Raw genomic sequence first — 13,348 nt, forward strand, 5'->3', positions numbered from 1 at the left:
GTTGTTATTATTCAGTAACTGAATGAATGAAAAGAATGAATGATTTCTTTGTTGTACGTAGGGCTGCTCGATTATGGCAAAAACCATAATCGTGATTATTTTGATTGATATTGAAATCACGATTATTAAACACAATTACTCATTGATGACGATTGAATTTGTTTTACCTTTCTTCTCGACCAAAGTCTGCCTTTCTGTCATCTTCTACAAGTTAGCAAATAGGTTTCAAAATAACTGGAGAAACACCTCTCTCTCAACACAAGCCAAAACTATCGCCCAGCCCTAAGTTGTACGTACCTGGTCCTTTGAGAGAAGCAACTCGTGCTGGACTTGTTCCAGGTTGAGTTTGACCTGCTCTACCTCCTCAGCCTTGGCTGCTATGCTGTCCTCACACTGCCTCAGCAGGGAGGCTTTGTCCTCCGTCAGCCTGAGACATGACATCAGATCACACAGAAGAGAGTGTACTTCAGGACATGGCAAAAAGCTAAATATAATGGGAGGAAAAGCTGGATTGTAGATGAGAAATTAATAGGCGTTTTAAGTCTGAAAAGTATAATATATTATATATATAATATAACTGATTATTATATATTTTTTTCCCATCAATATCAGACCCACACCAATACTGGCTGTTGCATTTATTCTGAATATAATGAGGGAAATGTTGGAGAAAACAAAAAAGGGCTTGATTTAACACTTCTTGCAAATAACAATTAAACATTTTAAAATAACTCAGAAGTGCGGAAGTTCAGCACCCGCCTGGACAGTCTATGGAGTGCACATAACAGAAATCAGACTAGCTTAGTACTGCCATTTTGTATATGAAGTTGAAGGGAAAAGGGAGCTGGAAAAGAGCCAGACTGCATGCAATTTACGGGTGTAACGGATCCTAGTTGATCCATACGGGTCACCCCCCATGGTTCGGCACGCATGTAAACCGTGGATCATTTGCTAAATGTAACCACCATAGTGAGCTACAGTATATTTTTCAGAATTGTTTAAGTCTGCCGTTTGGGTGCATTGCAGATTTTGTTTTGACCATCATAGAGATGGATTAAACAGTGACAGTGTGAGAATTGTGCACCGCAAGGTATACGTAAATGTATAATTTAATATTACATCTGGATAATGGTCCGTTATTAACAGCACACACTTGCACCCCTTGTCAGTTTCCATCAAAATTAAATCCCACCAGAACCTTCTCTCCTGAGTGAATGAATTGCATGTCATTGAAGGTCTGCACTGGTCTGTGTCTATTATGAAATGACAATTGCACGCCATTGAAGGGCCGTGCTGTCTGTGTCTATAATGAAATGACAATTGTGCGTCATTGGATTTTGGATTTTTTTTTCTAACTGGGTGGGTCTTAGGTATCAAAAAATATGGCACTGATTGATCTAACGTGAATACAGCTACCTACCATAGCTTTATCTAAAAGATAAAAACAATGGTTTCTGTTTGTACATTTCCAAATTGTGTCAACAGCATGTCGCCTACTTTGCGTAAACGTTCATAGACTATTAACTCATTCAGCGCCAGTCACGAGAAAAGTCGGGTTTTAATCGTTATTTCTTTTATTAGCTATATCCATACATTTTCCATCCACCCAGCCCGATGTTATCATTGGGAATGGGTCTGAACTTGCAAAAGGGCAAATACCGCCGCCTACGCCTTCCAGCCGGTATTGCACTATATTAGAAATGGTGTAGTTTCTTTTCTGCGCCGATCCGAGCCGTGCGGGTGGGGTTTAAATACTCCGGCAGGACTAGCGTTTGCTGCCCCCCCCCCCCCTTCATATGCAATGCCGGGCAATGTGGGACGGACCTCCACGAGCAGTATTTGGAATGGCGATCAGATAATTGGATTATTTCTTTTGCATTACATCAGAGACCAGGTAAGGACTCTATATATAAAATCTTGCATTGATCTGATATTTCTCTCTACCGCGATCGAAGGTGTCTGTGTGTGTGTGTGTGTGTGGCTGTTTACCGTTGGGTGCAGGAGGTGGGGGGAGCGCTGCGCTACGAGGGCCATTTCATGTATGCACGAGACATAATGATAATCTAGCGTTGATTTCAGGAAGATTCGATAATCAGGCGAAAAATTTCAATGTGATAAGTGTATTCCACTCAAACGCTATTATCGCGTCTTTTCCTGGGATTACGGAAATCACCAAAACTATACGCAGTCAAAACGGAAATGAACGGGATGAAAAAACAATCTGTTTTGTGCATGTTGACTGGAAGCAACTCACTGACAATCGACGGGTGTATTAGACCCATAGCTATAATATAAGATATATTTTAAGCACTCGCAAATGTCGCAGTCTCCCCATTGATTAAAGCGATGGCGCTCTAGTGCCCTCTGGCGCCCCGACCGCTGACGCTGATTGAGTTAATACAGAGTGACGTGCTTAAGTTGTGGCCGAAATACCCGAACCATCCTGGCAGGCCTGCTGTCAATGTAGACAGAGTGGATGTAATGTAACGGTAATTATTACAAATGGTAACTGTGGCTTTTTTGATTGACAAAAAGTATTAAGCATTGGTTATAACGTTATTGCAATAACCTCAATAAACAGGAAATATTTGACTGAATTTATCCCACCAATGGACCAACACAATTTGTTTCTAGTGGAAAACCTGGTCCTCCCTACTCACTACTACTTCATTATTTAATTTAGATAAAAGCTACTCAGAGGAGTGGACAGTACGTGTGACCCACCTGGCATATTGTTCTTCCTGCAGTGTGTGAACCTGTGCCAGGCTGTCTCTCAGCTGGCTGATCTCTGCCTGGCCTAGCTCCAGTAGCTGGTCTTTGGAACAGACCAGGTCGCAAGTCGCCTGGAGCTGGTCCTGGAGCTGGGAGTTGCACATCTCCACCTGCTCCGCCCGAGCAGTCTCCCGCTGCAGCGACGCCTCCAGCTCCCTCACCTGTTGAGACATAGCAGACTATATTATGGGTTTATACACTTGCAAGTTCAAGTTCAAGTTCTTTAATAGTTGTCATACAGAAGTACAGAATACTTTCATACAAAATGCTTCTTACTGTTACGCTCCAGAGACTGTGCTAGACAAGATAGTATCAAATAACATAATAACATAATATAGCATGAATTTAGAAGAAGAAAATGAGGTCACAGTGTTCGGTATAGACATATGTACAATGTTCTGAGTTACCATATAATATACAATACACAATACTATGCAGTGTACTAATGTACAGTACTATCTAGTGCAAAGCAGAAATGGGATGAGGTACAATTTTAGGTACAATTTACAGTAAGGTGTACGAGTTGTAGTGCAATCCTTCATCCATAAATATAAAGTGTGGGGAGTGGGTGCTACAGTGTGTTTGTTTAAAGTGGGTGTGTGCTATAAGTGTGTGGAGTGGGTGCTACAGTGTGTTTGTTTAAAGTGAGTGTGTGCGTGTGGATGTGTGTGCTATGTGCGTTTGGTGGTTGTTGTTGTGTAGTGTTCATTCATTGTTCGTTTAGCAGCCTGATGGCCTGGGGATAGAAGCTTCTTCTGAGTCTTTCTGTGCTCGCCTTGAGACTCCTGTATCGCTTGCCTGACCGCAGCAGTTCAAAGAGGCAGTTGTTCGGGTGACTGGAGTCTTTAATGATTCTCTTAGCCTTGCCCTTGCAACGCTTGTAGTAAATGTTCTGGAGGGTGGGGAGCCCCCCTCCAATTGTGCGTTCGGCTGAACGTGTCACTCTTTGTAGTCTGCTTTGGTCTTGTGCAGTGCTATTCCCAAACCAGGAGGTGATGTTGCCGGTCAAGATGCTCTCTATTGTACATGAGTAGAAGTTCTTAAGGATCTTCTGGCTGACTTGGAACTTCCTTAGGCGCCTGAGGAAGTAGAGGCGTTGTCGTGCCTTCTTCACAACACTGTTAATGTGTGTGGTCCATGTCAAGTCCTCGGATATGTAGGCTCCGAGGTACTTAAAGCTGTTGACTCTCTCAACCGGGAGTGTTCCTTAGTGTTCAGGTCACTCCTCCTGTGTTGGGCTGCTGTAAAGACTATGGAAGGTGTAAACTTTTGTTAACCATTGTTTCTCATACATAATGTGTCATGCTTTTCACTGCTAGACGTACTGTATACCGTATATTGCCAGTCCCAGCTTACCACCATCACAAATAACCAAAGAACCTGTGGGAAACACTGTTCAATTAATTTATTCACCTTATTTCTAGGCAACAAAGGCCCTGCCAGCTTGCAGATTTTGTCTTTCAACTTCCTATGAGTTTGTGACTAGAAAGTGATGTATTGGCCTTCAAAGTCTGAACAAATTGTGAACAAAAAATACATCAAGCCCTTTCTTCCATTTCTTTCCAGATATCTTTTGTTATAAGAATGAGCTTTATCACAAAATTCAGGAAAAATTAATTCACCTGTGTCTGGAGTTGTGCCACCTGCAGTTGAATGTTCTCCTGCTCTTTGGCGTGTGTCTGACCAGCCTCAGTCAGTTTGGCCTGGAGCTCTTCCTGCCGCCTCTCCTGCTCCTCCAGATCCATGGTTTTGTTGAGAAGCTCCCCCTTCAGGGAGTCTACCTTGGTGGATAGACTGGCCGTCTCTACCTCTGCACTCCTCATGTTCTCCTTTAGGGGAGGAATAGTGGGGAAATTATTAATGAAAATTAACAGAATCCTTTACTTTTCTTGATGTCTGATTTCGACTGGTGCTAGAAAGACAGTGGTTTTTATTTGTGCAATTAATGTGTAATCATCTTAAAAAGTTCACATCTTAGGATTTTACAACATAAGTCTGGTGGAACAAAATTAACAGAATCATTAACAGAAATCCATGCCAAGGTAGAGATTTGACTCTACCAGATGTACCGGTAGAAGGCTACTTTTAGGATTAACAGATTGCAGAATGGGTACAGTACAGCTCAATACACACAATTGTTAAAGGGGAACTCCAACATTTTGGGAAATTAGCTTATTTAACATCTTCCCTGGAGTTAGACAAGAAGATACATACCTTTTTTGTCTCTGTGCATGCATTTTAGCTTTGGGAATAGACGCTCCGTTAGCATAGCTTAGCTTCATCACTGGAAGTGAGGCAGGACAGTAGCCTTACAGTGCCTTACAGTGTATTGCAAGGTCTGACATTGACCAAACTTGATATGCATGACCTTGGTGGGCTCTAGGTCAACTCTTGAAAAGGGAGTCAATGTCAGACTTTGCAATCAAAAGTTAGGGGGCTAATAACCCTTGCCATAATTTCAGTGCGCCCCCTAACTTTTGATTGCAAGGTCTGACATTGACCCCCTTTTCAGGAGTTGACCTAGAGCCCACCAAGGTCATGCATATCAAGTTTGGTCAATGTCAGACCTTGCAATACACTGTAAGGCACTGTAAGGCTACTGTCCTGCCTCACTTCCAGTGATGAAGCTAAGCTATGCTAACGGAGCGTCTATTCCCAAAGCTAAAATGCACGCACAGAGACAAAAAAGGTATGTATCTTCTTGTCTAACTCCAGGGAAGATGTTAAATAAGCTAATTTCCCAAAATGTTGGAGTTCCCCTTTAAGGGGATGCAGACCAGAGAAAGATTTCCGTCTTGTTTACATCAGTGTCCCCCATTTTCAATTCATGACATTTATGACATACACAACATACAGATATACAGATATAAAAATCTAATCTAATCATCTAATCTAACCATGACATGTATGACATACAGATATACAGTACTGTTACATTTGTGACATACAAGATATGTAAATATAGAGTACTGTTAAACAGAGATCCTAACAGTAAATATATTAGGGCTGACCCCAATTAGTCGACTAATCGGTCGAAAGGAGCCGTAGTCGACTGCCAACCTCTTAGTCGAATACCAAAAAAAAATTATCATTCTTTCCAAAAGAAAAGAGGCCTAGAAGCGTGGCTAACGCTAATAGCACGCATACCAGAGGCTAACTGCCTAAGAAAACAGGCACAGAGGCACTGAAAGAGGATTTCACCCATCTAATGAACACACTAGACTAGACAAATATCAAGATGTATCCATCAGTGGACCAATTGCATGCTTTTGCAGAGGACAAGAAGCCCTCAGTCGACTCCTTTAGACATTAAGCACCCCAAATGGAATGATAAAAAATATATATATTAGACTTTTTTTTTTGGTCGACTGTTACGGACGGTGTCCTTATGTGTATATATATGGGGGTTATGTATGTTATCTGTTGTGCGTGTGTGTATATAGGCATGTTTTGGTTGTTCCGTTTTTGTCTCCCTCCTGTGTAACATAACCCATTCTCAGGTGTCTCCCAGTTACAGCAGCAGAAGCAGCAGCAGCAGCTGAGGCTCATCAGACTAATTAACCTCCACATCCCTTCATATACCCCAATTGTGTGCAGTGTTGGTTAGCTCTTTTGGCTCAGTGTGGTGGTGGGTGTCTCTCTGTGTTTGGTGATAATTCTGTGTGTGCCTGCGTGGACCAAACCCTGTGTGGGGTATATATGCTGTTGGCCCTGTCTTGCCATTTACCACTGTATGTGGGGTATGTATATTTGAGCTAGGTAATGCTCTATTTGCTCTAATGTTTGGTGTGTGAGCTAGGTAATGCTCTAGTGATAATTCTGTGTGTGCCTGAGCTAGGTAATGCTCTAGTGATCATTCTGTGTGTGCCTGAGCTAGGTAATGCTCTAGTGATAATTCTGTGTGTGCATACGTGGACCAAACCCTGTGTGGGGTATATATGCTGTTGGCCCTGTCTTGCCATTTACCACTGTATGTATATTTGAGCTAGGTAATGCTCTATTTGCTCTAATGTTTGGTGTGTGAGCTAGTTAAATGCTCTATTGCTCTCATTGTTTGGTGTGGGTGTTTCTTAGAGATGTCCAGGTAGAGGTACATTTGGTAGAGCTGGCGAAAGCTCTGGTTCACTCCATTGTGTTTTGGTGTGTTCTTTGTTGTACATTTCTGTTAACCCATAACCTGTTTGTGTATTTGTTTATTCCTTGTGTCACCCAGCCTATGGTGATTGCTTTGCTTTGTATTAACCTTTTGTTTCGCACACAGGGACATTGAGGGCAGGAAGATACCCTGGGTCTACATTTTGCATCACGTAGGTGACCAACTGTTAAAGACACCAGCTTTAGAGTGAGCACCACCACCTGTACTTTGGGGCGTTCGCGCTTGTAAGGGGGGGTGGGCTTTTGTTTCTTTTGGATATTTGATTTGGTGCTCACTGGTAGGTCCTCCGTGCTCTCTGTGTTGCCGAGTTTTGAATATTGTGAAATAAATATAATTATTTTGCAAATTGTCTCATGTGTTTTGTGTCACTGCACCCTCACCTATCCTGTCTGTGGCCTAAGTGTTGAGTCTCCCTACGGGGGTATGTAACATCGACTAATAGTCGACTAACGGCAAATTTCGTCCAATCATAGTCGACTATCCAAATCCTTAGTCGGGGACAGCCCTAAAATATATACATACGAGGGGGAGGGAACTGTACATTAGGAGGGGGTGGGTGGGACACATTGACAGTGTGAGTGTTTCACTGGCATTTGCAACAAAAATAGATGTGAAGAAAACCGGGAATACCGGGTGCGTGTAAAGATTATATTCTACAAGCCGACAGTTCAATGACCTAAACAAACTCAAGTTCAATGTCAGTTTTGTCATAATATACAGATTACAGAATATTAATGGAAGAGCCTAGTAGAAACCTTATACCGGTAGTTAACCCCCCGGGGAATAAATTATTACCATCCCAGAGTCTTGTACTGTTCCTAAAGCATTAAAAAAAGATTATTGTTATTATCATTCTAAAAAAAATATATATATACGTGATATATACAGTTTAGGCCTGTCACCGACTAAGGATTTGTATAGTCGACTTTGATTGGCCAAAATTTGCCGATAGTCGACTGGGCTGTGGGGGGTGCTTAACTCATCGAGCGCCACGCCCCTTCCGGGAAATTATGGCTAGATGGCCACCGCTTTAATCAATGGGAGGACGGGGATATTTGCGAGTTCTTAAAATATATATAAATATATAAATTATGGCTATGGGTCCAATACACATGTCGCTTATCAATGAGTTGCTTGCAGTCAACATGTACAAAACAGATTGTTTTTTCCATCGGTACATTTCCGTTTTATACCGTTTTTAATACGAGTATAATTTTGGTGATTTCTAGTAATTCCAGAGAAAGATGCGATAATAGCCCTTTAGTGGAATACACAAAACACGTTGTAATTTTTCGGCTGATTTATGAATCGTTTTCAAATAAACGCTAGATTATCGATAGTATATGTGTCCTCATGCACGATACAGAAGCGGGCTGAAAAATCGCTTATCCGTGCATTGGTCGGCGCCAACGGCACGCACACACACACGCGCTCCGATGGCGGTGAAAGGAACATCTGATTAACCCAAGATTCGTAACATAAATTCCTTACCTCACATCTGATGTCCTGCAAAAAGATTGCGTTTATTGATCCAACGTTATATATCCAAAACACATAATCCACGCTGCTCCCAGTCTATGTGGTATAACGATACTGCCTGCCCGTGAAGGAAAACCTGGACCAGAATTTTTTTTATGCACATCCCCAGCCAATCCAATCATGTGCAATACCATCCAGGAGACGATAGGCGGCGGTATTTGTCCTTTTGCGAGCTCAGACCCATTCCCAACGATAACATCACCGTTGGATGGATGAAAATGAATGGATATAGCTAATAAAAGAAATAACGATTAAAACCCGACTATCGTCGTGATTGGCGCTCAAGCGTCGGCGAGTTAACCAGACTATCATCGTGACTGGCGTCCAATGAGTTAATGTCTGAAGGAGTCAACTGAATAGAAGGTTTCTTGTCCTCTGCAAAAGCCTGCAATTGATCCTTTCGATCGATTAGTCGACTAGTCGAGGTCAGCCCTAATACAGTTACCATCCAAAATTCTAAATATACTTTGATATCAAATTTAGGCCTACCGCTCACCCCTATAATAACCTTACCTTCAGTTGGTTGTTGGCCTCATTCACCATTTCTAGACTTTTCTCTAGGTCGCTGATTTTCTCTGTCAGATCTCTCTGCACAGACTCAGTCTCATTAATCAGACTCTCCTTCTCCAACTTCCAGCCAAGGAGAGCTTGGTGCTCCTTCCTCAGCTCGGCACACTCCTTCTGTAAGCCGCTCAGACTGGTTTGCACCTCCTGCTTCTCCCTCTCCAGGACAGTCACCTTGTTGCTCAGCTGTTCATTCTCTACCCTCTGCTTCTGCAGGTCACACTGAGACCTAGGGGGGGGGGGGGGGGGGGGGGAGAGAATGAGAATAGAATGGAATAAACAACTAGAAGGCAAGGCCCTACCCATATATACTGCCGCTGGGTGGACTTATTACCAATCACAGAGTTAACTTCCATTTCTACGCTGATGATACCCAGCTATAGCTCTCCGTAGCTCCAGAGGAGCCCTGTGCTCTAGACCCGCTGTTGGCCTGTTTGACCAGCATTAAATGCTGGATGAGTGAGAATTTTCTCAAGCTAAATGAGGATAAGACAGAAGTTCTCATAGTGGGGTCTAGTGAGCAGAGATAATCGATAATAAGTAGACTGGGTAACCTGAATGTAGAAAATAACACTGCAGTAAAGAACCTGGGGGTTATTATTGATTCTGAATTGAATTTCAACACACGCATTAATCATGTTACGAAGATTGCCTTCTTTCATCTTAGAAATATTGCGCAAATTAGAGCATCTGTCCCCATCTGTCCCTGGACGATGCAAAAACGCTGATCCACGCTTTTGTTTTCTCTCGGCTTGATTATTGTAATGCACTTTTTTCTGGCCTGCCAAAGAAAACAACTGACCGATTACAACGTGTCCAAAGTGCGGCAGCCAGAGTTTTTTTAATTTGTTTTGTGGTTTTAAACTACAGGGCCCTCATTCATCAACGTGGACGTAGAATATGTTCTATTTCCAGACGTAAGCACAGAATGTAGAATCAGTGCACGCACAGGAAAATCGGGATTCACCACACGTGCGTACGCAGGTTCTACGCACACCTGTCATGATGAATATGACTTTGATCCTACGTTTGAGCTTGTGCACTGTTTTAAGTATTTGCATACCAGAACCGCCCCGATTAACCATATACGGTAATGGAATACCGCCATGAAATGTGGAAAAATGGACTAAGCCGAGGGAAGCGTGTTATGAGAACGATGATGTCGGATATGATATCTATTAACCATTGCTGCCTGGGCAGCGCAAACACTAATAAAGACCGTGCTGGAATATGACTGCCTTTTCCCGTGTTGTTTGATTAATACCCAGGGATTAAAGTTCTCCTCAATTTTATTCCAAATCGCGATGGATTTTCCGTCAATTTTCTACCTGCTGCATATGATTTCTAGAGGCATACTACAATCTATTTTGATGTCAGTATTGGGTAGCCTATATAAACAATAATACGAGAGCATATACAAGAACAATGAATCTCACTGCATGTATGATGTAGTCTGCCTTTCAATACATGAACTTGAATCCCATCATGTTTGTGTGCGGGACTCACAAGGCTGTTGTCACAATGGGTGGTACCGGTACAGTAATAACAGTCCACACAATATCACGATGGACCATGCCATAGCCTATGTTCTATTAGGACATGATCTGTGACGACAAATGTTCTAGAATGTTTGATTAAGATATCATACTCTGACAGCATGCCTATGATCAACAAAAACGCGAACTTGAATCCCATCATATACATAGTCTGTCCACTATCTGGTGTCATTGCAATGCGTTTTTTATTCTTTCTTATACAGTAAAAAGGGGGAAGAACACTATCGTGGGTGTTCATATGACTTGTATTCTGCTTACAGCTTCGAAATTCCACTTGTTTCGTTTAACGTAAAGCCTTTTAAATATAATCAAAACGTTCCCGTGTTTCTGCGGTCTGTGCGCAAAATAATAACGAGTTGAGCTACGCGGAGTACACCCCGTATAGTACACCCCGTATATTCTGATAACGCTATATGAACCATGCTGCATTCATTCTGAGAGAAAGATCTATTATTCCAAATGCTATTTATAGGGTTTTGACCATAATTACACTACTGTTGCTATTTTACAATGAACTATAATGAATTACGGGGGTCATACAGAACACGCGCCAGTGTCTTTATTTCCGCCTTGAAACTAATGCAGAACTGAGGAGCGATTATGCGTAGTAACGATATTCTACCACTGGGCGTCAGCTAAGTGTGCTCCGACCTGTGCGTACAGACACGTAAGCACGAAGTCAAGTTCAAGTTGAAATTGATGAATCCCACTCTTTGCTTAGAAATGATCGTAAGCACAGGTTAAGCACAAATCTGTGCGTAAGACACGTTGATGAATGAGGGCCCACACGTAAGCACAGAATTTAGAATGTGTGCACGCACAAAAAAGACCAGCCACACTCTCAGACCCAAACGCATTTCCTTTGATTTAATTATACATCAAATGATTTATGTCAAGGATTGCAATGCCTCGCTTGAATGAAGTTAACTTTTCACCTGGATAACGTCAACATGCAGGGTGAATGTAATGTGAGAAATTGGGATTAAAAAAAATTATAATAATTAATTTGGGTCCGAGAGTGTGGCTGGTCAGCCGTTCTGCAGCTGGATACTATTGGTTTGTTTTGGCAAAATTCTTCTGCTCTGTGTGACAATAAATAAATTAATGATGATATGCAATTTAAAACCAAAACTAAGGCCTCAGTATGAGTTTAAGACGTGAACATGGTCATGTTTGTTGAAAAAAATATATATATATTTTGCCGATCCCGATCTTTTGGAAAATCACGTGATCATGCGAGTTAACCCGACTATACTCATGGTTGGCCCGGAATGAGTTAACTGGTTAGTCAGTGTTGGACTATAAACAATGCCTGTCAAATGAGCCATACTATTGTCTCCATAGCTATAATACAGAACACACGATGGGTCCGCAAACATCACGAAAATGGTCAATAACGCTGGCGCCATTGAGTAGAGATGGGAAAACAGCATGGCGGTCAATGAGTTAACAAAAATAGTTTTTGAGGACTGCATACTTTTTTTGCAAACCTAAATACTATACTTTATACTTATAGCACATGCATGAGCCTGGTCTCTTTTGAAAGATGACATTCTGAAGTGTCTGATACAATAAAGAAAATTCACTTTTAGTGCTAATGAAATAGAGTAATATAGGTCTGAACGTGAGTTGTAGAAAAACGTGTTACTCGCTTTTTTCTGTAGTAGTTAGTCCAGAAGTAGTATTTCCCCAAACATAAGTATGGCTGTAAACTGTGTAGCGTTCCTGGTTTACTTTTCCTCATAGACTTCAATTAATTCTGCGTTCTTTCTCTTCCTGTTTTGGCTTGTGACTTTTCACCTAGATACCCACATGGGGTATCATTGGAAAGCCACACTCATTGGCTACAACCATGTCCAATCATTTTCGAGATCGCCAAATGATTGACGGAGCTAGTGCCCCGGAAGTGGTATTTGCGCACTACCGTGTACTTCGGTGCACGCCTCACATATCGGCATGTAACTCGAGAACCGCTGAACGGATTTTGTCGCCATCGACAGGCAACAAATAAGCCTAATTCTATATATAGTATTATAAAATATGCACACCGAGCCACTAGGGGTCGCCAAAGTGCTGGTTGCAAAAAGTCCGAAAAACATCCCATATGAGGGACATTGCAGCTTAACACCTTTATCTAAGGCACACATACACACCTATCATTCTTGGCCTCAGCATTGGACAGCGTCTTCTTCAGGTTGTCCGTCTCCAGGACCGAGGACTGCATCTGGCTCTCCAGTTTGGAAGAAAGTCTCTTCAGCTCCTCGGTCTGAGACTCTGTTTTGGCTGAAAAAGGCAGACAGAGCGTTAGTCGAGAAAGAAACCAGGAATGTACAGTAGGGATACTAATTCTGTGCCAACTTGTTGGTGCTCACAAGCCAACTGCCAGTTTCCTTTCGGCACCCTTGTTAACAGATTTGACCATTCACACCGCACCACAGCCAGCTCCCGATCTGCAGTGATGGTTTCAGCATCTGGTCTATTTTCACCGCGATAAACAAACACGTTATTATGGTTTTAACACTTTCATGGCCAACCACGTATATATGTTATTGGGCTCCATGCTTAACACATTGTGTGCTAGCCGGATATGACGATTTATCACTTGGATGCCAGCACGTTAATCAATGGGAGGACAAGCACATTGGCGAGCGATTAAACTATATCTTAAATTATGGCTATGGGTCTAATACACCCGTCGCTTATCAATGACTTGCTTGCAGTCAACATGTAAGTCAAGTCAAGTCAAGTCAAGAGTTTTAAT

The 13,348-nt window shown here is 42.1% G+C and overlaps 1 protein-coding gene across 1 annotated transcript in view; it reads right to left on the bottom strand.

Moving 5' to 3' along the window:
• The window catches only part of cenpf (centromere protein F), a 162,133-nt gene that overhangs the window by 103,187 nt on the left and 45,598 nt on the right, over positions 1 to 13,348 (bottom strand). The window contains exons 13-17 of the mRNA XM_084337734.1: positions 12,741 to 12,870; positions 8,981 to 9,260; positions 4,395 to 4,601; positions 2,725 to 2,933; positions 298 to 427 (exon numbers count right to left, since the gene is read on the bottom strand). Coding sequence (XP_084193860.1) covers positions 298 to 427; positions 2,725 to 2,933; positions 4,395 to 4,601; positions 8,981 to 9,260; positions 12,741 to 12,870 — 956 coding nt within the window. The remainder of the gene's footprint in view (positions 1 to 297; positions 428 to 2,724; positions 2,934 to 4,394; positions 4,602 to 8,980; positions 9,261 to 12,740; positions 12,871 to 13,348) is intronic.

Source organism: Notolepis coatsorum (assembly GCF_963971535.1).
Source record: "Notolepis coatsorum genome assembly, chromosome: 20".
Taxonomy (NCBI): domain Eukaryota; kingdom Metazoa; phylum Chordata; class Actinopteri; order Aulopiformes; family Paralepididae; genus Notolepis; species Notolepis coatsorum.